At 35.9% G+C, this 27,462-nt stretch overlaps 1 protein-coding gene across 1 annotated transcript in view; it reads right to left on the bottom strand.

The window, feature by feature from the left end:
- PTPRC (protein tyrosine phosphatase receptor type C) overlaps nucleotides 1-27,462 on the bottom strand; it is a 124,323-nt gene that overhangs the window by 57,054 nt on the left and 39,807 nt on the right. Inside the window, exons 3-7 of the mRNA XM_032878072.1 lie at nucleotides 10,929-10,952; nucleotides 6,850-7,047; nucleotides 3,993-4,127; nucleotides 1,102-1,245; nucleotides 266-331 (exon numbers count right to left, since the gene is read on the bottom strand). Of these exons, the coding sequence (XP_032733963.1) occupies nucleotides 266-331; nucleotides 1,102-1,245; nucleotides 3,993-4,127; nucleotides 6,850-7,047; nucleotides 10,929-10,952 (567 nt within the window). The remainder of the gene's footprint in view (nucleotides 1-265; nucleotides 332-1,101; nucleotides 1,246-3,992; nucleotides 4,128-6,849; nucleotides 7,048-10,928; nucleotides 10,953-27,462) is intronic.

Below are 27,462 nucleotides of genomic sequence, written 5' to 3'. Positions count from 1 at the left end.
GCATAAAGCACACAACTCTTAGAGGATGTTGTAATGACTTGATAGGTTATGACAGTAACATTATGCCCCAACCTCACCAGTTGTGGCACTGCTAAAATAAGGGTTATAAGACTGACTGCTATTCCACAGCCCCCATGATTAGAATACTCAGTGGAACTTCTCAGAAAAAGAGAACCCAGTGTAGAGAAAATGGAAGACCCTTCTATGAGCACATCGCAGGTACATGGTGGTAGTATGACTGCGTGGTTGAGAGTAAGATTGTCACCTATTATTGTGGGAGCAGTTGTATGGTTAGTGCTTGTTGCAGGTGAAGTGGACATAAGAGACACATCTGCAAGGAATGAACAGAGAATAAAAGTTAATGAGTTTGTCATAATGAAGGACAAGGGAAAAACTCTTCAGCAAAGATACTTTCCCAACCGAATCTTTACTACAGGAGACTTCACTGAAATTAACACTTGCTCATCTTTAAAATAAAAAAGTCAATCAAAGCTTTATCTACCAATAGCCCTTGAAGATAAACAATAGTTCAAATAATTAGAACATGACATTGAATAAGTTGAGAGAAACTATTCATTCCTTGGTGTAATTCTTACCTGATGACCAAACTACTGCTTTCTCCTTCAATTACAGCTTCCTTATTTTAATTACTAACAATGATACCACTTACTCTTTTTTTAATATTTACTGCCTACCAACCTTTTTTTTTTACATACTCAGTTCTCACATCAATCCTATAAAATGAATATTATAATACCCATTTCACAGAAGGGAAAGCTGACACACACAAATTATTAGTAGCTTGTGCTAAAGTCATCCAGAAAGTTAAGGATTTGATCCCAGGGCTATATGACCCTAAAGTCTATTATCTTTCTTCTTTGCCATCAACGTTCCTACTATGAATAACAAAATAAAGTATGCCCCCCCCAAAAAAAGCTTACTGGCAAGTTTATTTTGTCCAATTTATTATCAATATATGAAACTCTGTAAAACAGGAAACCTGTCAATAATATTTGGTATGAAGCAAAAGAGCTGCATTAAAGTTTCAGGTTTCCATCTCATTATCCATATCCTAAGACACCTTGAGAATCATGGTCAAACCTGAGGAGTTATCATTGGCGGTGGTGCTGGAGATGCGTGAAGGTAAGGCAGCAGAGCTGCTGTGTGCAGGGCTGAGGGTGGCTACTTGTGTGAAAGTTGGGTCTACATGGAAGATGCTCGTTGTAGTCCGCTCTCCTGGGGAGCCTGCAATCAGAAAGGCCATCATCACTGTCATCCATTTCTGCCCCTCCAAGGGCAATGGCCAGACAGTCAACATACGCAGATTCTTGAAGCGAAGGCCAAGCAACAATCAGACACTGTTCTATGCATTCTGCAAAACTGAATGAAATGCAGCAAGCTTTGAGGCAGAGACAAGTTTAACGTCAGGTGACTCAGAACCTGTGCAGGACTGTCATTGGAGCACAAATGTTAAAAGTCTTTGGGACCTCAGAAGCCAGACTTCACAACTCAGGGGAGCCAAGCTCCCTGGCTGAGGGGAGCGAGAATACAGTATAATGGACTGCACCAAGGCGATAGAGTGGGGTGCTGGCTTGCGGGTGCGGACACAGAGATGGGAGTCGAGCTCTGGCTGTAAAAATCTATGTTAAGGTTGACAGAAGAGGAAGCACAATCTGCCATGTGCTGAAAGCCTCACAAGGGTGCACCTCTCTGGGGAGGAATTTCTGGGTGCAGGTGCTAAGGTCTACTTTTCTGAAATCAGAGCTGAATGGGCTTCTGCCCTGTGCACCTGCTGAGCTCAGGGCGCTTCTTTTCCAGCTGAAGATTACAATTTGGCTTTCCCTATGTAGGGAAAAAGCCCTGGCCAGGAAAAATCAAAACAAAACTGGCTTAGAACCAAAGAACTTTCACATTATCCTGACACCATTTCCTTTATTTTCCAAGTACATCTAAGCCAATTGGTATAGAATCAGGTGTCGCCCCTGAAGAAACAGCACAATGTATTTGGTTAGGACTTTTCACTGTTAAGCTTCAAAGCATCTCTTGCATATGACGTCTTCCTGCAGACGTCACACCCAGAATTATGGCGCAAGCCATCAACATGTATGCATTGGGTGCCTATTAGATGACTAGCACTCTGGCAGTTGTCATGGCAAAAATAACAGAAATATTGACGAGCTTGTTTGGTTATTTCACTGTCATGCTCCCTGGAGTCCTCTGTTCAATGATAGGATATCAGCCTTGCATTTGCAGTAAGATTCACAATGTCTGAGCAGAGTGAAACACGCACGTGTATTCTGAAAATGGTTTCAAGGCCAGCACGCAGACACCCTCCAATTACACACCGAGAATAGTCTATGACTTCGCATCTACATCCATTAGAATTGAAAGGCATCTTCCAAAAATTTGACTTCGGGTTCTCAGCTCAGTCTTCCTAATCCACTCCCCATTACCCCATTTCACTAAACCATAGAGGAGAATGAATGACATAAACATCACTTCTTCAGTTCTGGATCCCCAGAGAAGGGCTCCAACAGAACAAGGAGAAGGGCAAGAAGGTCTTTTTATTTCTTCTTAAAAAAAAAAAAAAAAAAAAAAAAAAAAAAAAAAAAAAATTTAGAGCCAGAACTGGCCCTCTGCCATGTTTTAAAAACCAGCAAGTTTATCTTTTGCTTCCTTCCATATTCTTCCCTACTTCTCTTTCACAAGCTTGTTCTCTTTACCTCCCCTGATTCCCTTGTCCTCCTGCTCTTCTGAAGCCCCCCCCCCAAATTCCCCACCTTCCTCCTTCATGTGAAAACTACTACTCCCTTGTGTAGGTAATCTCAGTGCTGGTTTAGAAGTGGCTTTTACCATTTTACTTTAGGTTAATTAATCCCAATCAATTTTTAATTAGTGGAATTAGCCACTTGGAGAGGAAGAATTTCTTCAGGAGGACAAATAGAGTAGATCCTGTGATTATCAGCCCCCTCAGGTCAGTCCCCTTTAATTCTTTTACAGTTCCTTCCCATCCATGACTTCTGCATCTGTGGATTTGCTAAAAGCTCCAAATCTTTTGCCTGAGGTTCTCATGGCAGCTGGAGTAGGCAGAATGAGGCGGGGAGGCAAGGGCAGCTCTGTCCTCAGTTGTTTTAAGCTTGTGCATTGCCTCTAAGGATTTTTGTGCCAAGGGACAAAATTTTTGTGCCAAGGGACAATAATCCCTCAAAATAATGATCATTCTATTGGATAGGTTTGACTTCCATGTTTGATTCATACTTAGAGCAAGGCCACTTTAGCCCCAGCTCTGTAGGCTGTCCCATTTCTATCTTTAACCTTCAGGCACTCATGCTCCTACAATTTCATATGTGTCTGTGTGGATTTTCATTTTTTGGGACCAAAAAAGAAAAAAAAAGGCACCATGAAGTGACTTAGACGCTGATTTTGGAAAGACAAGGGAGGGAATATTTTGCATTGCTTTATATACAGAGATGCTAAGTTAAGAGAATCTTAATGTTTGAATGGGGAATACAAAGCATCTACTTCTTTTTTCCCATTTAAAAACATAATTAAATTGTAGTTACAATTTCTTACTGCCCTTCATTGATGATGGAAATCACCCAGTCTTCATGATTTTGTTTATTGACCAGGGATCTTTAAGCAATAATTCATATATATTATTCTTTATTGGCAGCAAAAAAGTTCTCATTCTGCAATGATACTTGCCCCGGATATAAAGAAACATAAGAGAGTGTCCTAAATAACCGTTTCCTCCAGAATAGGTCTTTCTTTTATTCTTGTAAGTCTCATTCTTTATGATTTCATCTGTATTACAAGGAAATAGTTATGTGGCCTCACAAACTACAGTAACTATGGAAATGTGAAATTCCACATTCACCAACTAGCAAGTGCTACACGTTTAAACAAGTGGTTGGATTCCCACACACTGTTCTTAAACACAGGCAGTTGTCACGCTCTCTTCCTATCTGCGCAAGTCTAACAGCCCAGCAAACCTGATGTGTCATTCCCGCCCAGAGCACGGGTGAGTGGGGAAAGGGTAGCAGCGCTGCTGGGTGTCTGCGTGTCAGATCCGGCAGAGGACGTCTGCAAGACTGCGTGCGTGGGGTGGAGAGGTGGCTGTGTAACACCTAAGGTAAGAAAGTGAAATCATTTCAGTGTTTCCTCACTCTAGATGAAAAATACAAATACTAGGAGGTTATAAGTATATTTGTTTACCGAACCGTGAAATGACTCAGTCTATTAATATGTTTGTCTGCCTCTAGTCAAATTGGCCTGGCAGGAAGGTGGCACCTGTTCTTGATTTACATATTCCCAGAGGCTCCTTCTGGGCCATGAAGTCACAGATGACTCAGGTTTCCAGGTGGCTTTTTTTTTTTTTAACCTCTACGTCCCTATGAGCGTTGTGCACCCTCCTGCAACTTTACAAACTGAAAACTGGGATCTTTCTTTGTAGGCAGAATCAATAACAAATCCGTCAATATACAATAGGCAAATCATTAAAAAAAAAAAAAAAAGAAAAGAAAAAGAAAAAAAATGAACCAGACATGTAACAGACATCTAATATATGCAGTGGCCAAAAAGTATATGGAAAAATGCTCGTCAGTATGAAATTTTTTTCAATGTACAAATGAAATATTTTAACTGTCGTACTGGCAGAGTTGTAAAAGATTAATTAATATCTAGTACTAGAAAAGATGTGGGGAAACAGTTGCACACACACATACACACACTCTCTCACAGAATCCCATGTCTAGAGTCTGGAGGTTATAACACAGATAAAACAATATCTTTAAGAATCAGGATTTGGGAGCACCTGGGTGACTCAGTGGGTTAAGCCTCTGCCCTCGGCCCAGGTCATGGTCCCAGAGTCCTGGGATCGAGCCCTGCATCAGGCTCTCTGCTTATTTGGGAGCCTGCGTCCTCCTCTCTCTCTCTCTCTCTGCTTGCCTCTCTGCCTACTTGTGATCTCTGTCTGTCAAATAAATAAATAAATAAAATCTTTAAAAAAAAAAGAATCAGGATTTGGAGAAATAGTCTTTTCATTGTGTATGTGTGTAAAACAAATACATATATATATATATATATACATACATACATACACATATATATACTTATATACTTATACAAATAAATATATGTATTTATGTAAATACTATATGTATGCATTTTAGTATTTATAAGCATAAGTATATACTTTGTATATGCTTCTATACTGATGTTTCACAACATGCATAAAATATTTTTGTAAAATTAAGCTTAATGATTTTTGAATGATTTTGCTTCATAATGAAGTCTAATGATTTTTGAGTAATTTTGAAAATGTATGAGAACATTACAGTGTTAGGAAATAGATCAAAGGATTTTTTTCACTACATATATCTGTAAGTCTGAATATTTTATTGTATTCCACAATATAGATCGATTATAAACAAAAATTAAATAACATATATAGATTTTATCCCAGTAGATAATTAAAATATCACCTGATAGCAAGACTTTTTTCTAGGGGGGAAAGTTTATTTTTTTATTTGAAAGTATAAGAAACCTTCCAAGCTAATTTCACCATCAGTATTATTATGCCAGAGCAAGTTAGCATTTTAATATTACTATAATATTTTTATTATTATTTGCCCTTATTCTTAATCTATTCCCTTTTAAACATTTCTTCTCACATTTTGCTTCATCTGGAATGTTGTATGCATGTATTTGTGTACAAGAAATGAAATGCGGAAACTTTGAAATTGAAAACTCTGCGTGACATTTACTCAGTAAAAAAGTTAGTAAAAAAGTTTAGCCTGAAATGTTCTGCCTAACCATCAACACCCTCCTCCTCACATTCTTTTTGTTAAAATTCGGGGCAATTAATTCAAATGCTTGCAATGTTTAGATAGGTCCTAGCTGCTGCTCTGCTAAGGTAATGGGGAAAATTGGAGGAAAGATTGGATGTACAGTCCTGCAATCAACATACAGAGGCATTTATCATTTATTTAACTGCTTATTACAGCTAATAAACTTCATCAGTATGATACTCCAAACATTATCATGTATTCCCCCCCAAATTTTTGAGATAGTGTTAGACGTACTTGTTTTCCAAACTAAGATTAATGGCCCTGTTAGGCAGATAGCTTAATCTCTAATCAGAATATGTCTACAATTCTGTTTGCCTCAGAAAATGACAATATAGCGCATTATTTCAGAAAAGACATGAACAACCCTCTTTGAGAGTTGATTTATGTACCAAATACACTGGCAGACCTAACAATATATAAAAAATTAACACATTACAGATTTATTGGGATTCTGAAGAGTCTCAGTGGTCTTCCCTGGCGAAAATGCCCCCCACATCACTCATATTTTGCTATGAATGTCACCACGTTACCTTAATTCTACCATCAGGACCCACAACCTTCATTAATATTTTTTTAAATAATGCAAATATCCCTGGGGGAAATCCAAGTAGCAAAGCTGAATTATTAATCCTCAGTGTGGTTTTTAAAAAATAAATTGTATATCTTCAGTAATTTTGTGATATTGAGAATCTGGAGTTGAACAAAGAAAGACTCTGCTTTGGAATTCCAGCCAGGGAGAAGCCCCCTCCCACACAAAGTTCCTTGTGGGGGCTTCCCCACCCCCAACCCTTTCCGACGTCTCCTCGACAGAGATCATTCATTACTTTGGCCAGTCAATATTTCATGAACACCTAGATGTCCCACCCTTAACACGCCTGAATAAAATCACATACATAGAAACTGCACTGTAATTTAAAGAAAAACCGTTTTGATAACTTTAGAATTCAAAAAGAAAGATTAGTTCTCCTAAACTCATTTCAGTTAACATCTCTGTGCCAACCTGTCACAGCAAGAGTATTATTATCCAAATGGCTCCAGGATCTTTCAGTTGGAGTAATGTCTGGATTAAGAGGAAGTGGGGTGGTGTCTGAGGAGTTATTTTCTCTTTCAGAGATGCTTGGGAGTGAGAATGCAGTAGTGCGGGCAGATAAGGGGTCGCCAGAAGTCAGAGCACGGGGCTCTTCTGTTAACTTCAGTCCTATTGTATTCATGGGAGATGGAAGAAAGAAAACAAAACAAAACAAAATATGTGAATCATATCCTGCAGCATATACTCATCTGAATTTATTAACTCCCCAGTCCATTATGGCGTGTATATAAATATATAAATATATATGTATATGTGTACATACATGCACAACATAGACAAGATCTATGGTGTGTGTATATGTGTATACACTGTGTGTGTATATATTAGTAAATACATATACATATATACATTCATATATATAAATATAGATGCATACAGAGGTATAGATATGTAAACTTAGATATAAAACAAGTTACAGAACAGAGGCTAAAGATACAAATGGGGAAATGAAATTGAAAGCAACTATTCCCTGCCTTCTTCCCTTTCAGTTGCTGGATTCTCAACTGTCCAAGTCAAATGGGTTCAGAAGGACTCCGAGAAACAAACTGAGGGTTGTGCAAAGGGAGGTGGGTAGGGGGATGGGGTAACTGGGTGATGGGCACTAAGGAGAGCATGTGATGTGATGACCACTGGGTATTATACGGACCTAGTGAATCGATGAACACTATGTTAAAAACTAATGTACTATATGTGTGGTAAATGAATTTAAATTAAATAAATAAAATAAAATAAGGATGGAACACACATACAAAGAAAATTGATGAACAGAAATTAAAAAAAGAGAAATGTAAAGGACTTATTAATGAAGAATAGAGAAAGATAAACTCCAAAGGAGATTATTAGGAGAACAAGTGTTCCAGGAGAAAAAAAAAAAAAAATGAAAGATATAGTCCTAGGTACAAAGTGATTATTTTTTAATAAATCAAAGTCAAACAAAGCAGATTAAGTAAAAGACAGGGAAGCAAAAGTCTCACACAGATACACAAATGACTCAAGTCTACAAAAATGTTTTCAATTTTTTGATGATGTCTTATATCATTATTTCTTCACCTCAGAAGAAAAACAATGTCACAAGGCAGTGTTGAAATAGGTACAGGCACAGCTGATTGAAGTATACATTTGATAAAAAAAACTTCCTGCAGGCACATCAGCACCAGTGTTAAAGGCCTTTAAATTTTTGGTGGTCTCTTACTCAGTGTGTATTTCTTTATTAAAGAATGGGGGGGGGCACTTGTGAAGAATACACCAAAAATTGTTTTTAAAAAAAACACATTGTGATTTCTGGATATTGAGGTTATAGTGATGTGTTTTTTCTAAAGCATCTGTGTTTCACATGTATTCACTTTTATGAATAGCCAAATTGATGTTTTTCAATATTTAATTAACAAAAATTGAATTATATCACACAAGTATTTCAACCATTCAGTGCAACAAGAGTGGGTAAGAGAAAATAGCACAAATATGAGAAGAGGAAGAAGGGGAGAAACTGGAAATGAGTAGAAGTGATAAGAATTAAGAACCGAAATTAAAGGATTACTGAATAGGGAATTAAGAAAATAGAAGTTGAAAGGACACACAGAAGTCCTTGCTTCATTCATTTAATGTCAAAGGCGAAGTGAAATCAATGTTTACTAAATACAGATTAAAAACCATCTAAACCCCGGGGCACCTGGGTGGCTCAGTGGGTTAAGCCTCTGCCTTCAGCTCAGGTCATGATCCCAGGGTCCTGGGATCGACACCGGCATCGGGGTCTCTACTCTGTGGGGAGCCTGCTTCCCCCCTCTCTCTGCCTGCTACTCTTCCTACTTGTGATCTCTCTCTCTGTCAAATAAATAAATAAAATCTTAAAAAAAAAAAAAAATCCAAACCCTATTGAACTTACCCGAGGCCCTGCACATGAAATAAGGTGGAACTCTGCTGTGGTTCAGAAATCCAAAGTGATAGTACAGTTGTTACAGTCCTTGTTTTCCAAGGAAAATTTCCAAAATCTCTAGAATTTCATGACCCAGTAACTCACAAATCAATATATTTACTAGCAAACTTTCACCCATAATACAAGCCAACACATCTAGCTATGTAATAGGCAAGTAACTCCTTCTGGCTTCCGTGTAAAATTCTAAGTCTAACTTGACTTATTCTCTCACCTGTGCTCTTTGTTGAATAAAAGGAAGGGAGGTGGGAAGAGGAAAAGACAGCATGAAGAAAGAGAAGGAGAGAGAACAGGGAAGGGAGAGAGGGAGAAGCTTAAAATTCTGCACAATAACATTAATGCACTTTCATCATTATAGACTTGAACAATTACTAATTTGTTGTTTTTAGGTTAAACTGTCTTTGGTTTGGGCAGGATTTTGATGATCTGTTCTGCTTTAAGGAAATGTGGTGACATTTTCCCTTTATCACATTTTTTTTAGATTTGAATTACAAAGTGAGTGAAGGGAATATCTTTCCAAATACCTAGTAAATTGTGCTAGGCTTTGTTGAAGAGCAGCAATCCTAAAGATTACATCCCATCAAGCAAATCTACTCCAAGGTCTATGAAAAAAGGATGTTCAGAAAACTACCCTCCTACTTAGACTCCTTAATATGCTTGCATATGACTTAAGCTCAGTGCACATTCCTTAATTCAATGAATAAGAATTTAATTCAGGGCTAGAAAGCACACTCCAGTTGCCACTTCTACACTGTCCTTCATCTTTACTTTGGAGATACTACTGGTTTCCACTGATCATTTTCTTTTTGGCAGTATTTGCAAGAAGACATTCTCATTTGCATTTGGGCTCACTATTTTGACTTACCTGATGTCATAATTTGGAGGCTTGTTATAATGGTCAGTGCAGAGATAACGGAAACTCAGTAAGATGAGTCATCTACCATTATAAACATTCACTCCCCATTCTACCCATTCCCACTCCCTCCTGAAATAATAATCAATTTATATGATTGAAATGAACTTAATCATTTGTAAAAAGTGGAGGTGCTACAATGCCTGAAAGTAGTTGGCATAAACCAATCACGTCTACTATGCATTAAATACTTTTTTATGTATTTATAAAAATTCTCTGCTGTACTATACAATGATAAAATCCTAATACTACATCTTTTAAAAAAAATAAGAGAGTATGTTTCTTATGCAGATTCAGGAACATTTTGTTAGTTTCCACATAGTTATTTGATTCCATAGTTTGAAGTGAATTTTCATTTAATTAAAAAAAATTCCTTTAATTACCCAATTCTCAGAATATTTTGAATGAACCTAAGCAGAGCTGTGCATTATAATTATCAAAACAGAATTATCTTAGTGGCTTTACTTACCTTCTTAGTGCATACTGTCAACCATATGATGAATCAGGAAATCAGTAATACAGTTTAAATAGCAATAACCTTTAAGAGATATAACTTATTTTCTCTCTTATTTTGCATGTAGTATGTGTGAATTTATTTTTAACATTTTCATTGTTTAAATTTAATTTACCTCAGGATTAGAATACTCACTAAGATTATTAATTCCATTGTGACAACAGAATTTGGAAATGATTATTATAAAATATCTTACTATTCTCAAAGTGTTTCTTTTATATATATATGTATATATGTATAACATATGTAATATGTTTAGAACTCTAATTTCTCAGATAACTCCTTAACCAACTTTTGAACCATGAAATTTTGTGATCTAACTTGAATTGTTTGTAATGTTAAAATTTAAAAAGAGATTGGAGTCCTGCCATATAATTTATTGTCAAGTTTAAGAAAAGCTATAAATTATACACAATAACATATATACAAATACATTCAAGTAGTTGTCAATCTTTATATCTTATAAGCAAGAATATTAAGAATAAGAAAATATCAAGAACCATTAATAATTATAACATTCATTCTTATAAAATGATTTTACTGGATAACAATAGAAAATTCTATCAAAATTAAATATATAAACTTTGAAAGAAAAAAAATAAAATAAGTAAATTGCAAATATTAATTCTTACCAGTAGAAGAACTAAGGTCTTGTCCTGAAAAAAGGAAAAAAAAACTCTTAGAAAATTTCACATTTCACACATACTTATATAAATAGAAGTTAGATTTATATATATATATGTATATATATATGTATATGCACATATATATATTCAACTCTATGTTAGTGAACATTCACAAAATGGCAATTTTCATTACCCTTTTCCCCACTGAAACTACATTCCTTCTCTTAATGTCATGTTTACAAAGCTGAAGTGCATTAAAATTGTGCTATTAGCTTTTGAATTCTCAGGTAAAATAAGAAAAATAATAGAATAAAGGAGAACTATTAGAATTAATTTTAAACTTGCAAAAGACCTTAGACATTTACCCCCAAATGCATTCATTTATTTAGATAATGATTATTTACTGAGTGCCTACTAAGTGCTAGACATCATGCCACATTCTAGGGCTATAATACAACCAAGACACAGGAATTTCCTGGCCTCAGTGAGCTGAATTCAGGGTGAGATACAGATCAAAAAAAAAAAAAAAGAAGAAGAAGAAGAAGAAGAAGAAGAAGAAGAAGTCATACAGTGTGATGACCAATGAGACAGAATGTGCTATAGAACCACATAGGAAGATCAGCTAATTTAGTCTTCTGGGGTTGGTGACCAGCTGGGGGAGGAGGTGACAGAGAGGTTTCTTGGATACATTAAGCTGTGACCTAAAGGATTATGGACAGTTTTAGCTTAGTGCTAGAGGAATAAGAAACTGGGATTTGTCTTATAGGCTTTAGAAAACCTTCAGAGGAGGGTGTTTAAGGGGAAGTCTAATGGAGAAGCAATTCAATTTTTTTATTGACCTTGTTATAAAATGGAAAATAGTTCATCAGATGGCAAAGCTGGGGACAGAAACATCAGGAGACTAAAAGAAAAGTATATGAAGAAGATGATGTTCTATATGAGGAAAATTGTACCAAAAAAAAAAAAAAAGGAAAGAAAAAGAAAAGAAAAGACATGAAAAAAATCTGTGAAACACTTTGAAAGTAGTCATCATGACTTTGTAAATGTTCTACAACTAAAGGAGGGCAGAGAATGAGTACGAAGGAAAAGCATTCAGGTTGATAACTCAACATACTAGGCAATTGCATTAGGTAGATTTTGGAAGCTCTCATTAAGCTGAAGAAGAAATAAAAAACAAAGAGGAAAATTTGGTATGCTTGTGACTTGTATGTAAAAATGTTTGGTAATATTTGGAGGTGGAGGTTGGTAGCTCAGGATATACATCTGGACTAAGGCTATGGATCAGCATATAGATAACTATTGTAGATAAGAAGGGGAAGGTGACTCCCCAGTCATAAAAAAAAGAAGAGTGTCCAAGATAGAATTCTGAAGTTGAATAGATATTAAAGGAGAGGGATATTAAAGGAGAGGGACTGCAAAGGTGACCTAATTTTCTATGTAGGAGGGAATTTGAAATCAACAAGGATTATGAGTAGAGGGTGTTTCAAGAAGGAAATTAACAAGAAGCTCCTGGGTGGCTCAGTCTGTTAAGTGTCTGCCTTCGGCTCAGGTCATGATCCCAGGGTCCTGGGATCAAGTCCTGCGATCAAGTCCTGTGTTGGGCTTTCTGCTCAGCAGGGAGCCTACTTCTCCTTCTGCCTCTACCCCTCTCCCCTGCTTGTGCTCTCTCTCTCTTAAATAAATAAATAAAATCTTTTTTAAAAAAGAAGGAAATTAATGAAATCAAATGAGATGAGAGCTAACATTGGACTTATCAATGAGGTTCATAGAAATGCTGGAAAGGCCGGCTTTATTGTTGTGCTGGGAACTGGATTCAGTCTGTAGGGAAATGAAACATGTTTTCATTCCCCCTCTTTGAAAATGACTATTAAAAAGATCATAAAGCTCTTTCCCAAATGATAGTCAACTGATGTGAAAAGGAATCAAGCATTGGATAAAAGAACAGCTTGGCTAGTATTTAAGGAACCTTCCTGCCTTGAGATTTTGTTTTCCACTCTGAAAAAATTTTCTCCCCTCAGAAGTGCCATCAGATGTGTATGACCTAGTATTCTTCAATGACATTCCCTGGCTTATCCTTAATAAAAAAGTATTCATGTGTTATATATTATATATATGTTATGTATATCATATGTAAAAGTGTAATTATTAAAATACATTATTAAAATGTATATTGTATCAAATATTTTCTTACTTTCTCATTATAGTTCTCTACTGTTTTTCATCATTCAAACTTAAGTATTGTTTTTAATTTACATGATGTGGATTTTTGTTCCTTCTCTTGTTTAGTCAGTTTTTACTTTTTAGCTCACATAAAATATTTTTATTTTATTTTCATTTTCCTATTAGTAGTCTTCTCTCTTTTTATGTGTTTTTACTTCCTTCTAGATTTAGTTCTTAGAATTGTGTTGATTTGTAAAAGAAGTAATAAGAAAAATAAAAAAATATTATTATGGGAGTTTTTAACAGCTCTTGCATTTTAAGTGAAAGAAAAAATTATCTTCATGATAAATGTAGATAGTTTAGTATATTGCTACATTCAAAATATTCAAGTTAGTTTGAGTGTACTAGATATAATACATCTACATATTCCATCTAATACATCTCTCTCTTTATCTAAGAAGTATATAGGCTTTTAAATATCTAAAACTATTTTTGATATGTCCCTTCTCAATATAAACACCCAATTCCTTGGAAATTCAAACAAATTAATTTGATTCAGTTAAGTAAAAAGAAAAAAAAATTGTGTTGCTTTTCTGTCATGATATTAGGTGCTAGGTTTGAACATGTCAAAGGCATGGTCCTTTGCTCTGGGAAAAATTACCATCTGAGATATATCTATATCCATACTGATAGAAATCTCCAAGAGTCTGCAAAGACATTTGGGTCATAGATGAACTTGATTAGGACTAATAATTAAAATTCCTTCCATTGGAGATCAGCAAGAGTCACAATAAGATGAGGGGGAAGAAAAGCAGACATTGATATGTAGCTAAAAGTGCTGCATATCGTAAGTGGTCGATAAGTAATTGCTGATGGTTCTGAGCATGAGGAAATGCAAGGGAGAAATCAAAGAGATCTGATGACAACACCTTCGGGAGAAGAGCCAGGAGCAAGCCTTATAGGGCTATGATAAAGAGATTGGATTTTTTCCTGAAACAGGTGTAAGCCATTGGATCAATAAATGTAGACGAGAAATCAAATAGTAGACCTAATGACAGAGAAGAGAGGAATCTTAATATCACCTGTCGTATAGCCATCACTAATTCCACCAACCACTATGCTCTGTTGTTCTGGGTTACTGGTTTGTTGCCACCAAAACGTGGAGCACCAATGACATAGAACATGTTATAAAAAGTTTACAATTTGTTACGTATTTATTATGGAAATGAAAAAGCAATGTTGGGATAATAAGGAAGCTTTCATTTTAACATAAGAACTATCAATACTAGAGTACATACGCTAGAAATGTTTCTAAACAGTAGACTATCCATCAGGCCACATATATGTTAAATGCCCCAGAGATATTAGTTTAATTCTAACTGCTTCAAACGCAATGAATGTTTGAAGTGGGTGTTACTGTGGGTGTTAGTTAAGTTAAGCATCTGACTTTTGATTTCAGCTCAAGTCATGATCTCATTGCCCTGGGACTGAACCCTGCATCGGGCTCCCCACTCAATATGGAGTCAGCTTGGGATTCTCTCTCCCTCTCTCTCTGCCTCTGCCCACGCTCATTCTCCAAATAAATAAAGAAATAAATAAACAAACAAATAAATAATTTTTAAAAAAGCAATGAATCTTTTTAAAAATATGTAAAAAAAAAAGAAGAAATACGTGATATATAGTATTTTAATCCAAATTTTGAAAAGGAGAGCAGGGTAAATTACCAAAATGGAGAAGACAACTTCTACAGGTGTATATTTTTAAAAGAATAATTCAGAAATGATATTTTTATTATTAATTGCTAATATCTATTGAGTGTTCATGGTATGCCAGTACTACAGTAAGCCTGTAGCTTATATTTTCTCTCTTAGGGATCACAACACCCTAAGAAGCTTAGAGAAGTCAAGTGCCTTGGCTAAGTTCACAAGGCTAGTATATGCTAGCCCAGGCTTGAACCTGAGCCCGTCAGACTCTGCAGATAATGCTGTCTACCTCCAGGCCTCCTGCTTTCCTCTCTAATTATCCTTACCACCTTTCCTCTCCATCTAACCTCTCAGCATGGAAATTCTTTTAGCCAATGTTTTAGGTTATATAGAAATCGGTATTTATTAAAAGCTCATAAGCTAAATAAAAAAACATCTTAATCAGGATTAGACTACAAAATAAATTACTAATAGTGCTATGAATGCTAAAACAAACTTGACCTTAAATATAGACATTTGGTTAAATTTTATATTCTGCTGGATAAATGCTCTATGTATGGTAAAGGTAAATACTAGAGAAAAATCAGAGGTATGTGAATTTAATTTACTACAGAATATTATTTTGACAGGAAAGTCAACCAAACTACAGTGACATCAACAAAAGTATTGTAACTCACAGACCTTGTGTTTCTCTGTGAAGAGACTTCGTAGACTGGAAACAGAAAAATAGCTTCTCTCTATATGTTTATCTACATCTATGTATTTCTGGTCTAATTATGGCCCCATTCAACATTTCCCCAAATCCTTTAATTTTCAATGCAAAAAAAAATTTAGCATCCATGGCAAACAACATAACATCTAAAGAGGGATCACATCTTCCTTTCCTCTGTGTTCATGCTTACTTTCCATAAAGGCTTCCCAAATTGAATATGTCTTTTCCTATATCCCCATTTATCTCAGGATCTAATTCTAAATTCCTCTGCTGATCGATTTTCAGGCTATTTTGAAACACTGTAGCTTATTTTGTTTTATTTCATTTTCTTTTTAAAGTATTACACACAAACACAAGTCTTTTATCCCTTTGAAAGAAAATTCCAAGTCTTCAAATCACAATTTAGACTCAATATAAAACTAAACTTACTTATTCTCATTGTCACAAAATCCCTATAAACAGATTTTCGCTCTCTGTAACACTTTCAGTCAACATGACAAATCACAAGAAAATTACTTAGGCACTCAATAAATCTTATAGAAACACACTAAAATAACATTTGAAAAATAGAAACCACTTCCAAATTTAAGTTATTGTCCTTAAGAAAATATTTGGGAACTACAGCACTGAAACTTGAAATGACATTAATTTCAATAAACCATATCTACTAGATTACATACATTTAAAAGATTTTCAGTTACTTTAAAAATATCAAAAATACTTAACTACAAATCTCAAAGAAGGAATATATATAAAGATAACCTACATGATGGGGCGCCTGGGTGGCTCAGTGGGTTAAAGCCTCTGCCTTCAGCTCAGGTCATGATCCCAAGGGTCCTGAGATCGAGCCCCACAACAGGCTCTCTGCTCCACAGGGAGTCTGCTCCCCAACCCACCCCCTCCGCCCTCTGCCTGCCACTCTGCCTACTTGTGATCTCTGTCAAATAAATAAATAAAATCACAAAAAAAGATAACCTACATGATAATAGTCTCATTAAAAATCTAACAAATATCTAAAGGACATATCCCCTCAAGAAACCACTCTAATGACTTACGTAAATATAAGCAGTACAGGAACAAATACATCCATGGAAACTGTCTACCCAGGTAGAAAACTCTTTTGGATAAGGTAGATAGAGCAGTCACCCAAATATTTAGAGAGGAGACTGCCAAATGTCTGCAGTACTTTTGTCAATATCTCCCATCACATTTTGTAACATATCCTAAATTATATGAGCAATGACTTCAATTGTCTATTGTATTTTACATATGCAGACATTATCAGAACGTTACCCAAGTCATAGAAGTGACTATGCTGAAGCTTCATTGTTGAACAAGAAGATCTGATCAGACTGGCTGCATGAAATACTTAGTTATTTCATGACTTACTCATTCTGCTTCAGTATATGGTGACAGAGTGATCTCCTCGGCCAGTGCCAAGCAAGAGAACTAATGGAGTTATCTCAGCTGTTTGGCGTAGGCAGACAGCGCTGTACCCTTTATGCCCTAGTTCATGTATGACTTAAAAGCCATCATATATTGTTAGTGGACTCCAATCGGCATGGAAAAAGCAAATAAACCTCTGCAGAAAGTACTTAATAATTAGTGCATAATAAATACCTATTTAATATTAGGAGATTGTATAAATACAAATAGTATTGCCATACGTGGGAACCTTCTATATGAACAGCGCTGGTGTGGAAAACAGGTAAAGAAAAATCGGTGAAATAGCAGTTGGGATGAAGAGGGGGCATGTATACACGTGTGACAAAAAAGAAAGCGTCAGTCTCTCTAAAAGTATGAACTGCATTGAACGCTCTTAAATTCTACAAATGCAGGAAACAAAATGTAATCTACAAATGCAGGAAATAAAATGTAATAAAAGAGAGCATAGTAAAACTTGGTGTTTCTATATATTATCTTTTGACTTCACTCTTCTGGGACAACATTTTCTACATTTATTTTTTAAGGTAAGTGCCTATTTTTCATTATTAAGACAAGGGAATATTTAGAAATATTCCAGTAGGTGGCACCATAGCTCCAAAAATCTGTAAATCATTGAGCAAGCACTCATTTCCATTACAATCCTGTTGTGAATCACCAGTGGAATTGACTAAGTACATTAAACAGATGAAAATGTAGATAACAGAGCACTTGATCTTCAAAGCTGTGTTATTCTAACAGATGTATTGTTACTGAATTTACCTTCCCCAATATGTTTCCTTTAGGACTCAAATGTTTAAGTGATACAAATCAAAGTTACTTTGAAGTCACACTCCTAAGTCCCTGATCAGAAATTTCAGTAAAAACTGGGAATCAGTTGAGTGAAAATGGCATTTCAAAAGTCATAGTTGGGCTTTAAACACCACCTGTTCTCACCATCACCACTACCCCCAACCCTCACCCCCCCAAAAAAGAAATAGAATGTCATTTCCAAAGGGATTTAAACATGTCTAGTTCAGCCAATCTAAGAAAAATACAAGGACAGAAGGATGAAACAGAATAGATGAAATAAATACATAATCTCAGCATCTGCCCTAAAATTAACAGTGGCATGTTTTGAAGGCTGAGAATACATATCTGACCTCTATAAATACAAAGGCCATACAAAAGTGAAATAAGCACAACAAGACAAAAAAAAAGGGGGGGGTCAGATATATGCATGGTTTTCCTTATTTAGTAAGGCATGATAGTAATAAAGCACAAAAATAAAAGTAAAAGTATTCTTTTACTTACTCTGTAAACCTGGTATGTGGTCCACTAGAATTTTGCAAATTCTAGGATTTGCAAATCCTATCAAAATAAGAACTATCTATGGGGTAAGCACTCTGTGCAAGGGGCAAACAAAGTTTTATCTGGATTTCAGGGAAACATAGGAAATAGTCCTTCCTTCATTAGCTTATTAGTAAATATAATAATGACAGCAGCAATTTTCTGAAATGGTATTAATGAGACCTGCTAACAACCTTGCATGTTTTTACATTTAGTCATCAAAGCAAGCAAGTACATTAGCAAGTGTTTTTCCTATTTTATAGGGAATGAAACAGACTCGGAGTTTAGAAAATTGCTCATAGTCACATACCTAGGAAGTGTTAGATTTGAAGGAGTGTTTGTCTCATCATAATTTTCCCCTTCTTTACTTGAACTTTATGTTAAAACATTGGTTGTATTGTTGTTATTCCTGGAATCTCATGGATAAAATAGCTACTGCTTACCACCAGAAAATAATGTTAGAGATTTCTAGTCATATGGAAACACAGGATGCTAGTATCTATTGACATGTATTTCATTTGATAGATAAGGAAACTAAAACTTGGGGAGCTTCAGTGCCTTTCTCATTTCATGTAGTTTAGTAAGACCCATGATTTCCAAGATCCACCAATCACCATAGAATTGCAACATACTTTAAAAACAATGGACATTCAAGAAACACTAGATCAAAGCCTCTAAAAAGAAAGACAGAGACCAAGATAAACAGAAGAGGGATCTAAGAAACAGAGACAATACAGGGAGCAGAAGAAACCCTGAAACCAATAATTCATATTCTCAGAAATGAGACAACATGGCATCCATGACAAGAGCAAAGGGTAATAAAAAGCAACATTTCAAGATTAAGAAAGGAAGCCAATAGAAACTGGATAAAATATTTGAAAAAAAAAAAAACAAAGCACAATAGAAAGCACCATTTAAAATGTCAAAATATCTCAAAGTGTTTATGTTTGCTTCTGGAAAGCAGGAATTGAGGATGGGAAGCAGGATGGGGACAAAGGACTGATCTTCTTTACTATAAACCTGATAGTACAATTCAAACATCCAAAACTACACACACACAATTTGAATAAAAATACACATACAGTTATCAGTATGTAAAATTAAGTTGAAGGTAAAGAGGGCAAAAGCATAAGGCCTGGGATAGAATAAAATCAAGGAGTTCATTATCTTTAATATAGAAATCAGGGGCACCTGGGTGGCTCAGTGGGTTAAGCCTCTGCCTTCGGGTCAGGTCATGATCCCAGGGTCCTGGGATTGAGCCCCGCATTGGGCTTTCTGCTCAGCAGGCAGCCTGCTTCCCCCTCTCTCTCTGCCTGCCTCTCTGCCTACTTGTGATCTCTGTCTGTCAAATGGATGAATAAAATCTTTAAAAATAAATACATATAGAAATCATATATAACTTTCTCCTAAAGAATTTTTATATGAAACATCACAGATATTCTCATTCAATTATCGTACATACGAGTATGCAAACACATTCACCTCTAAAACCAGGCATACATTCATATATCTTTCATGTTTGATTTAAAACATATTATCAATTTCAGCCATGTTGATTAAACAAATCACAACAAAAAATTAATAAACACAAGATGACCATCTATAAAAGATTGGTTACTTTGCCTGAATTTTTATCTTAAAATATTTATCTCTAAGTCACAGGGAAAGAAAAAAAAAAGCTAGATTATCTCTTCCTATGTAATGATGGTCATTCTGAAGTCTTTGATTTAGAGTCACAAGTTTTAAAAAGTCCTACAGTCAAATTTGTTTCAGAAGTATTTCATGCTACTTGTCCCTCAAAGACCTTTATAACGTGTTAACAAATCAAAGGCAAAGAGAAATTTGTGTAGTTTTATTTGACCCAGAATCTTCCAGAAGTATTTGCCAACAACCCATTTTTTCCCATGGACATAGTAAAGACACTGTCATGAAACAAGAGCCCTGCAGAAATTCAGTGGAACACAGTTTATGATTCTTGTTTGTATTAGTTACATAAAACTTTACATATATATAAAGAGAGAGATAGAAAGAATGAACAATATTATAATCCCAATTAATACAAAATCAGGATTTGTATTTGCACCAGACTAAAATTTCAGTTTAAATTAGATTCAAAATTCTGGGCTCCACCTCTCCACGTTCTGATTCAGTAAATTTAAGGTGTGATTTGTGCACTAGTATTTTCTTAAAGCTCTAATGGTGATTATGGGGAGATGGGGGGGGGGGAGACAAGGATTAAGAATGATTGGTAAAGATACTTCCCTTATCTATGTACAGTTAACCCTTGAACAACACAGATTTGAACTGCCCATGTTACTTATGTGCAGATTTTTTATAGTACAGTATTGTGAATATATTGTCTTTGTAATTTTCTTAATAGCATTTTCTTTTCTCTAGCTGACTTTATTGTAATAATACAGTAATACATATAATAATGATACATATAATACACATAATACACATTAAAATATAAAATATGTGCCAATAGACTGTTTTTGTTACCAGAAGGTTTCCAATCAATCCAGTTAAGTATTGGGAGAGCCAAAAGATATACTTGGATTTTTGATGGTAGAAGACAGTACCCTTTGTCCCTTCATTCAAGGGTCAACTGTACTCTGAAAACATTTCCCAGAATAAATTTACAGTCCATTCCTCAGAGATACTGCAGGTTCACTTCCAGACCACCACAATAAAACAAATAGTACAATAAGAGAGTCAAATGAATTTTTTTGTTGTTTCCCAGGTGCTTATGTTATGTTTACATGATGTTGTAGTCTATGAAGTGTGCAATACCATATGGCAAAAATATACATACTTTAATTTAAAAATACTTTTATTCCTAAAAAATTCTAGTCACTATGTGAGCTTTGGTGAATTGTAGGCACTGATCACAGATCACCATAACAAATATAATAATAATGAAAAAGTTTGAAAAGTTGCAAAAAGTACAGAAGTGTGACACAGAGACACGAATTGAGTAAATGCTGTTAGAAAAATGATACCAACAGATTTGCCAGAAGCAAGATCATCACAAACCTTCCATTTGTAAAAAAAAAAATAAAAAAATAAAAAAATCTAGTGTCTGGAAAGCACAGTGAATCAATGTACAATGAAATGAAGGATGCCTGTATTCTCACATTAAATGTCTTTTTGTTTCTTAAAATAATGTCTATGTTTATTTATCTAAATCCAGGAATAAGTACCTTATTTCTAAAATATATCTCAGCTAGCAAAAACTGTCTAATTATATTAATCCCTTAGTAGATGTATGCTTTTGTAGCTGTTGGCTTTCTCTAGGATTAGAATAAGATTATGGTCAAAGAAATACAAAGAATCAATAAAGGATGTTTGTACAAGTGGTGAAATTGTTTTATTAGTGTCCTTAGTAGCATTCATGATAGTTACTGTTATAATAATCAGCTACTATGTAGATGGCACTACATGAAATAATTTTACATATTACTTCATATAATTCTTGCAGAAACCCTGTGATTGGACAGCATTGTCTTCTTTTTACAGATGAGGCCTCAAAAAATAAATAAATTTGTGCAAGGCTAAAGAGCTTGGTTTTAAATGCACATCTGATACCAAAAGCCTCATGCTTATTCAAATATACTGTGCTCTAAGGGAAAACTGTGCAGGCTAAATCCAGTAGTTGTGTGAAAGTCCTATCAGAGACCCAGACATGAGTAAAACATCATGGATGAAGCATTACGTTAGTATTCGGAGTTAAGTCAGACATTAAAATTTATTTTTAAAATATGCAATTGCATAAAAAAAATAAATAAAAAAATAAAAAAAAAATATGCAATTGCTGAACAATGACTATAAAAGAATTAGGAAGAAAACATTTCTTTAGGGAAAAAAGGGGAGTGTGTGGACAGGCCTGTGACAAAGTAACACCAAAATAAGGACTTATTTTTACACAAATCTTCAAGGAAGGAAAAATAAAACGTCCTTAAAATGGTTTACTCTTATTATGTCCGTGCTTTAAAGCAAAACAAACCAACATAAAAGCTTGTGCTGATGAAATCTATGCTCAGTTGGTGAAGCCTCCAACTCTTGGTTTTGGCTTAGGTCATGATCTCAGGGTGGTGGGATCCACCCCTGCCTGAATGAGGCTCCGCCCCTGCATGCTTGGAGTCAGCTTGGGATTCTCTCCCCCATCACCCTCTGCGCCTCCCCCTGTACTCTCTCTCTCTCTCTCTCAAATAAATAAATAAACCTTTAAAAATGCTCTTTAAAAGAAGAAAGAAATCTGTATCTTGTAGAAGCAAAGGATGCAAGAGTGAATGGATAGGTGAGGCGCCATGTGGGTCAGGAAGCCAGTGAGGAGGGGGGATACTGGGCATTTACTTTACTTCTAAAGTCAATGACTTAACAGCATCACCCACAAACCTTTTTAAATGAACAGGGACTGAACTTTAAATTATAGACATTGTGTGTGTGTGTGTGTGTGAGAGAGAGAGAGAGAGAGAGAGAAGTAAATGCAAGATAATAAGTACTAAACAGAAAATAAATACTAGGTTTGGGGGAGACCGCCTACCAAACTGGGCTCTTATCTGACAAACATGAATCACACTCTACACGCATTGCACAAAAGCCTTCTCTCCCTAAGGGAAGGTAATAAAAGCAAAGGCTGATAAATGCACCACTAACTTCTCATTTCCCCTTAATTAAAACTCTGAACAGAACCTTTGATTTACTTTCAGAATCATTAAAGGAATCCCAGGCTTAACGGGAAAAGCTACACTTTCAAATAGAAAAGGTTTTCAGTATGTTGTTCTCACAAGTGTGCTGTTTGCACAGCTAAAAGCTAACAGCAGTGTCTTTACTGCTCTTGTGGTTTCTTCTCTTCGGTGTACTTCTGTTTTTCTGATTCTAAGTCTTTATAGGAAAGGAAGAGGTGCAGCTCCTGCGGTTAAGCACACAAGCAGTCCGCATGGTGAAACGGGTTGCCATAGCACCGGCATAATCAGCTCTATCTCAGGGTTAAACCGCAACTTCTCCAGTTTACGTTGAAGCTGTCTGATTAGACATTTAACTGCTACAAAATAAAAGAAAGAAAGAAGAAAAGAAAAAGGAAAAAGACAGAAAGACAAAAAGACAAAGAAAGAATAAGAAAGAAGAAAGAAAGAAAGAAAGAAAGAAAGAAAGAAAGAAAGAAAGAAAGAAAGAGAAAGAAAGAAGAGTTAGGGAGGGAAGGGAGGGAGGGAGAGAGAGAAAGGAAGGAAGGAAGGAAGGAAGGAAGGAAGGAAAGGATGGAGGGAGGAAGGGAAAAAGAAAGAAAAGAAAAGAAGGAAGGAAAGAAAGAAAGAAAAAGGAAGGAAGGAGGGAAGGAAGAAAGAAAGGATGGAAAGGTCGGAGGGAGGAAGGGAAAAAGAAAAGAAAAGAAGAAAAGAAAAGAAGGAAGGAAGGAAAGAAAGAAAAAGGAAGGAAGGAGGGAAGGAAGGAAAGGAGGGAGGGAGGAAAGGAGAAAGGGAGAAAGAAAGAAAAAAAGAAAGAACTGAATTTCAGCTTGATTTGTTTTTGCTTCATTGAAAAGATACTTCAAAGAAAAGGTTGATTATTATGGTAGTGATTTGTTTCACTGAGAAAAGACTTCGTTTGAAAAATGTTTACAAATGATATTTTAATGAGAAAAAAAAATCCAGTCTTATCTTTCATAACATAAAAAGTCAGCATCTCTTTGGCCAGCAACTAAATTTGATTTAGTCACATAATGAAACTTGAAGAAAGTAGATGACAAACAAACAACAACAACAACAAAAAAGAGAAATGTGCTTATTTGTAAATATATTTCATGTCCTTTTTACTTCAAAATGATGAAACGACCAAACAGAGACAAGGAAGGACATTTCCTATGCGTGTAGAATCCCTCATCAGCACACACAAGCACTGCTCTACCACTAGGACATTCTGTCGTACCCTTTGCAGGCAAATGTAAATGAGCTGAGTGACTTCCTTAATACCACACTTGAAGTCTCATGAAAGGTAGTGCCAGAAAACACAAAAATGTATGGGAGCATTTTGCTCCCTTCACGGTACCAGGCATGCTTCAGCCCTGGCTTGTAACAACTTTCCAAGCTGAGAAACTTCTACCAATTGTCTCATATTTTGACTAAAAACAATTGTTCATGATAGAGAAAATATTTAAATAATATATTAACATCCATTAATTATGTATCCTGGAAAAGGCATGAGATAATTTTTTATTTAACTTCTTTAGAAAAATTTATATTGGATCAGTTTTTCATGCCCCTTTCATGTCAGAAAATTTGTCCACTATGTAGAGTAAAAAAGAAACAGTTTTTGAATACCTCCTCTTCTTATAATATCTGTATGAGCTAAGGTATTACTCTTGTTTTAGAAATGAGGAAATGAAGACATTGACAGTTTAAATAAATTGTTCCAGTAGAGAGTAACAGTGCAAAAGCCCCATCCCAGGCCCATGAGATGCCAAAGCTCCTACATTTTCCAGTAACCACGTTGGGGAAAGTGGGAGGACAGGATTCAGAGCATTCGTTTCATAGCATCGTTTTCAACTTCAGTACAGAATCCTTGAATATCTAACAGCCAGGGTCTGTGCTTCCTTTCCATTTCCACTGTTTCTAGTCCAAGTACTGGTCATGTTCTGTTTCACTGACTTTGTTTGTTTGTTTGTTGGGTGAGCTCTATGCTGAATCTGGGGTTTGAACTCGGGACTAGAGGTCAAGAGTCGCGTGCTTCACTGATTGAGCCAGCCAAGTGCCTCTATTTTACTGACTTTTAAACTCAGTTTCTAAACTGCAACTTCCTCCCTCCCTTCCCCATGCAAGCTAGAGGTTGCCACATCAGCCTGCTTTTTAAATGCACTGATATGTTTCCTGTTAAAATATTTTAGTAGCAAATTCCAAAATCTTTACTCTTATTATGGAAAGCCCTTCACACTACATTTCCAACCTGCCTTTCCAATGACGTTATCAATATGCTTAAATGAAATCACTTTTTTCATTTCAAACTCAGTTCAAAGGCAATTTCTTGTAGCCCAACAAAATTTCAGCACGTGCCTTCTCTCCCTTTCAGTCCAATATGACCCTAACCTGGAATATCATGCCTTCTTTTAATGATCCTAAATCATAACCATTTTCTGGATGTGGTTCAAGTTCCAGCTTCATGCCAATTTTCCTGGTCTCCCCAGACCACCTACTTATCCTAATGTTTAGAGCAAGGATCACATATACCACTCATAGGGATACATACCATACATTGACTTATGTGATTAGCTATCTTTTACATGGAGTATTCCAGTTAAGATCATAGACTTTGAAAGCAACACACAAGAGTTTGGATCTCTCCATTGCAACTCTTTAGCTATATGGCCTTGGGGAAAATGACTGTCTCTAAGCATCTGTTCCTCATCAGTTAATTTATATCTACTCATAAGATTGTTATGGTTATTAAATAAGATAGGACAATGTGAGGTACCTAGTAAGTAAATAAGCACAGAGCACTTCCTCACTTGGAACTCAATAACTGGTACTAATCATTGTTATTCAACATCATGATTACCACCTTTAGGCACTGACGTATTAACTCTATTCCTGTTTCTTAAGGGCACTGGTGACATTGGCATCCCTTTTATCCTGATAAATATTCTTGGTTTTAGTCTTAATATTGTTTGGGCCTATGGTCCCATGTTAACAAAACTTTGAGCAACATAATTTTGAAACTCATTGTAAGATGTGACACGTGTAATTTGTCCTTTCATAAGATGGCATTGCATTTCCTCTTGGCATTTTCATATGTTCTCAAATTTTCATATGTATCTATATTTATATCATGCAAGGAAGAACAAAATGCAAAACTCTACCCAGAAAGAGCTGGGCTTTGCATTGTACTCAAACTGACATGGGTTTGAATCCTAGCCCAGCCAATGAGGGCCTTGCATGGTTAAACAATGCTTGGGAACTTCATTCTCCTTGTATGTAGAGATAGGATCGTCATAACTACTGGATGTATAGGTTGGTATGAGGATTAGATGGAGTAATGTTTGCAGAGGGCTTTACAAAATGGATAGCAGGCATACAGGTGATGTTAAATAAATGTTCTTTGCAGTTAGTACCCGTCCATTCGTCTGCCCTTTCCACTTGCTGTCCATCAGTGGATAATTTTCAAATGAGATTCAGAAATCCAGTAATTTTAATTTTAAGAACCTATCAGGGCTGAGCCATTGACTTGTATAATTGGCACACAAAATCTCCTTTTCTTTTTAATTATGAGTTGGGTAAGAATCTCTATGTGGCTACTGTCTCCAATTCTAAAATTGGGCATAATTTTTCTATGCTGATGCAATTTTTGCTCAGCAAGGAATAAGAGTTACATTGTCAGAGTATGGTATTTAGCATGTCCCTTTAGCTTGAATGTGATTATCACTTCTGCTGCTGTATTTTATCATATTCCGTTTGCACTCTCCCTCGTCCTTTGGAAGGCTTCGAAGAAATTTTATCAAATTCTTAGGACTCACAGTAAAGATCTCAACCATCAAAAACACATGATTTTCCAATGAGCTATCATCTAGGACTCTATCTTCATGCAAGCAATGGAAATGGCTGCATCCCACAGGTTTGAATCCAGAGTTGCCCTCACAACGGTACTCAGACGATGCCTGTGCGTTGCAGTCTTGAGGGCCAGCTTCCTAGCAACCATCCCCAAAACTGCCTCAGAACTCTTTCACTGACTGATAGAGATCTACCATCTGTTTCTTAAGTTTGACATCTGTACACAAAAAATTTTTCATGACTGAATGGAAAAGGATGTGACCCCCTTTCTACTTCATATTTAGTTTACTTTTCCTTCTTATTGGTTGGCTGAGGCATTCTCAAAAGTCAAAAGAACATCTTAGGCTTATGTTATGCCTATGCTAAAACAGCCACCATTTTAAAACCTTGGGACATGGCTCCTTTGGGCTTGGGTCCTCATAGTGTCCAGTGCTAACCTGGACCGCATAGAGCACATCAGTACCCTGTCTGGTTTGACTGAATTAAGTTATTTATTTATTCTTATTTATTTATTTTTTAAAGATTTTATTTACTTATTTGACACAGAGAGAGATCACAAGTAGGCAGAGAGAGAGGAGGAAGCAGGCTCCCTGCTGAGCTGAGAGCCCGATGCGGGGCTCCATCCCAGGACCTTGGGATCATGACCTGAGCCG

The sequence above is a fragment of the Lontra canadensis genome, unplaced genomic scaffold, assembly GCF_010015895.1.
Source record: "Lontra canadensis isolate GAN:19392208 unplaced genomic scaffold, GSC_riverotter_1.0 scaffold63, whole genome shotgun sequence".
Taxonomy (NCBI): Eukaryota; Metazoa; Chordata; class Mammalia; order Carnivora; family Mustelidae; genus Lontra; species Lontra canadensis.
This window is presented reverse-complemented; position numbering and strand designations above follow the sequence as displayed.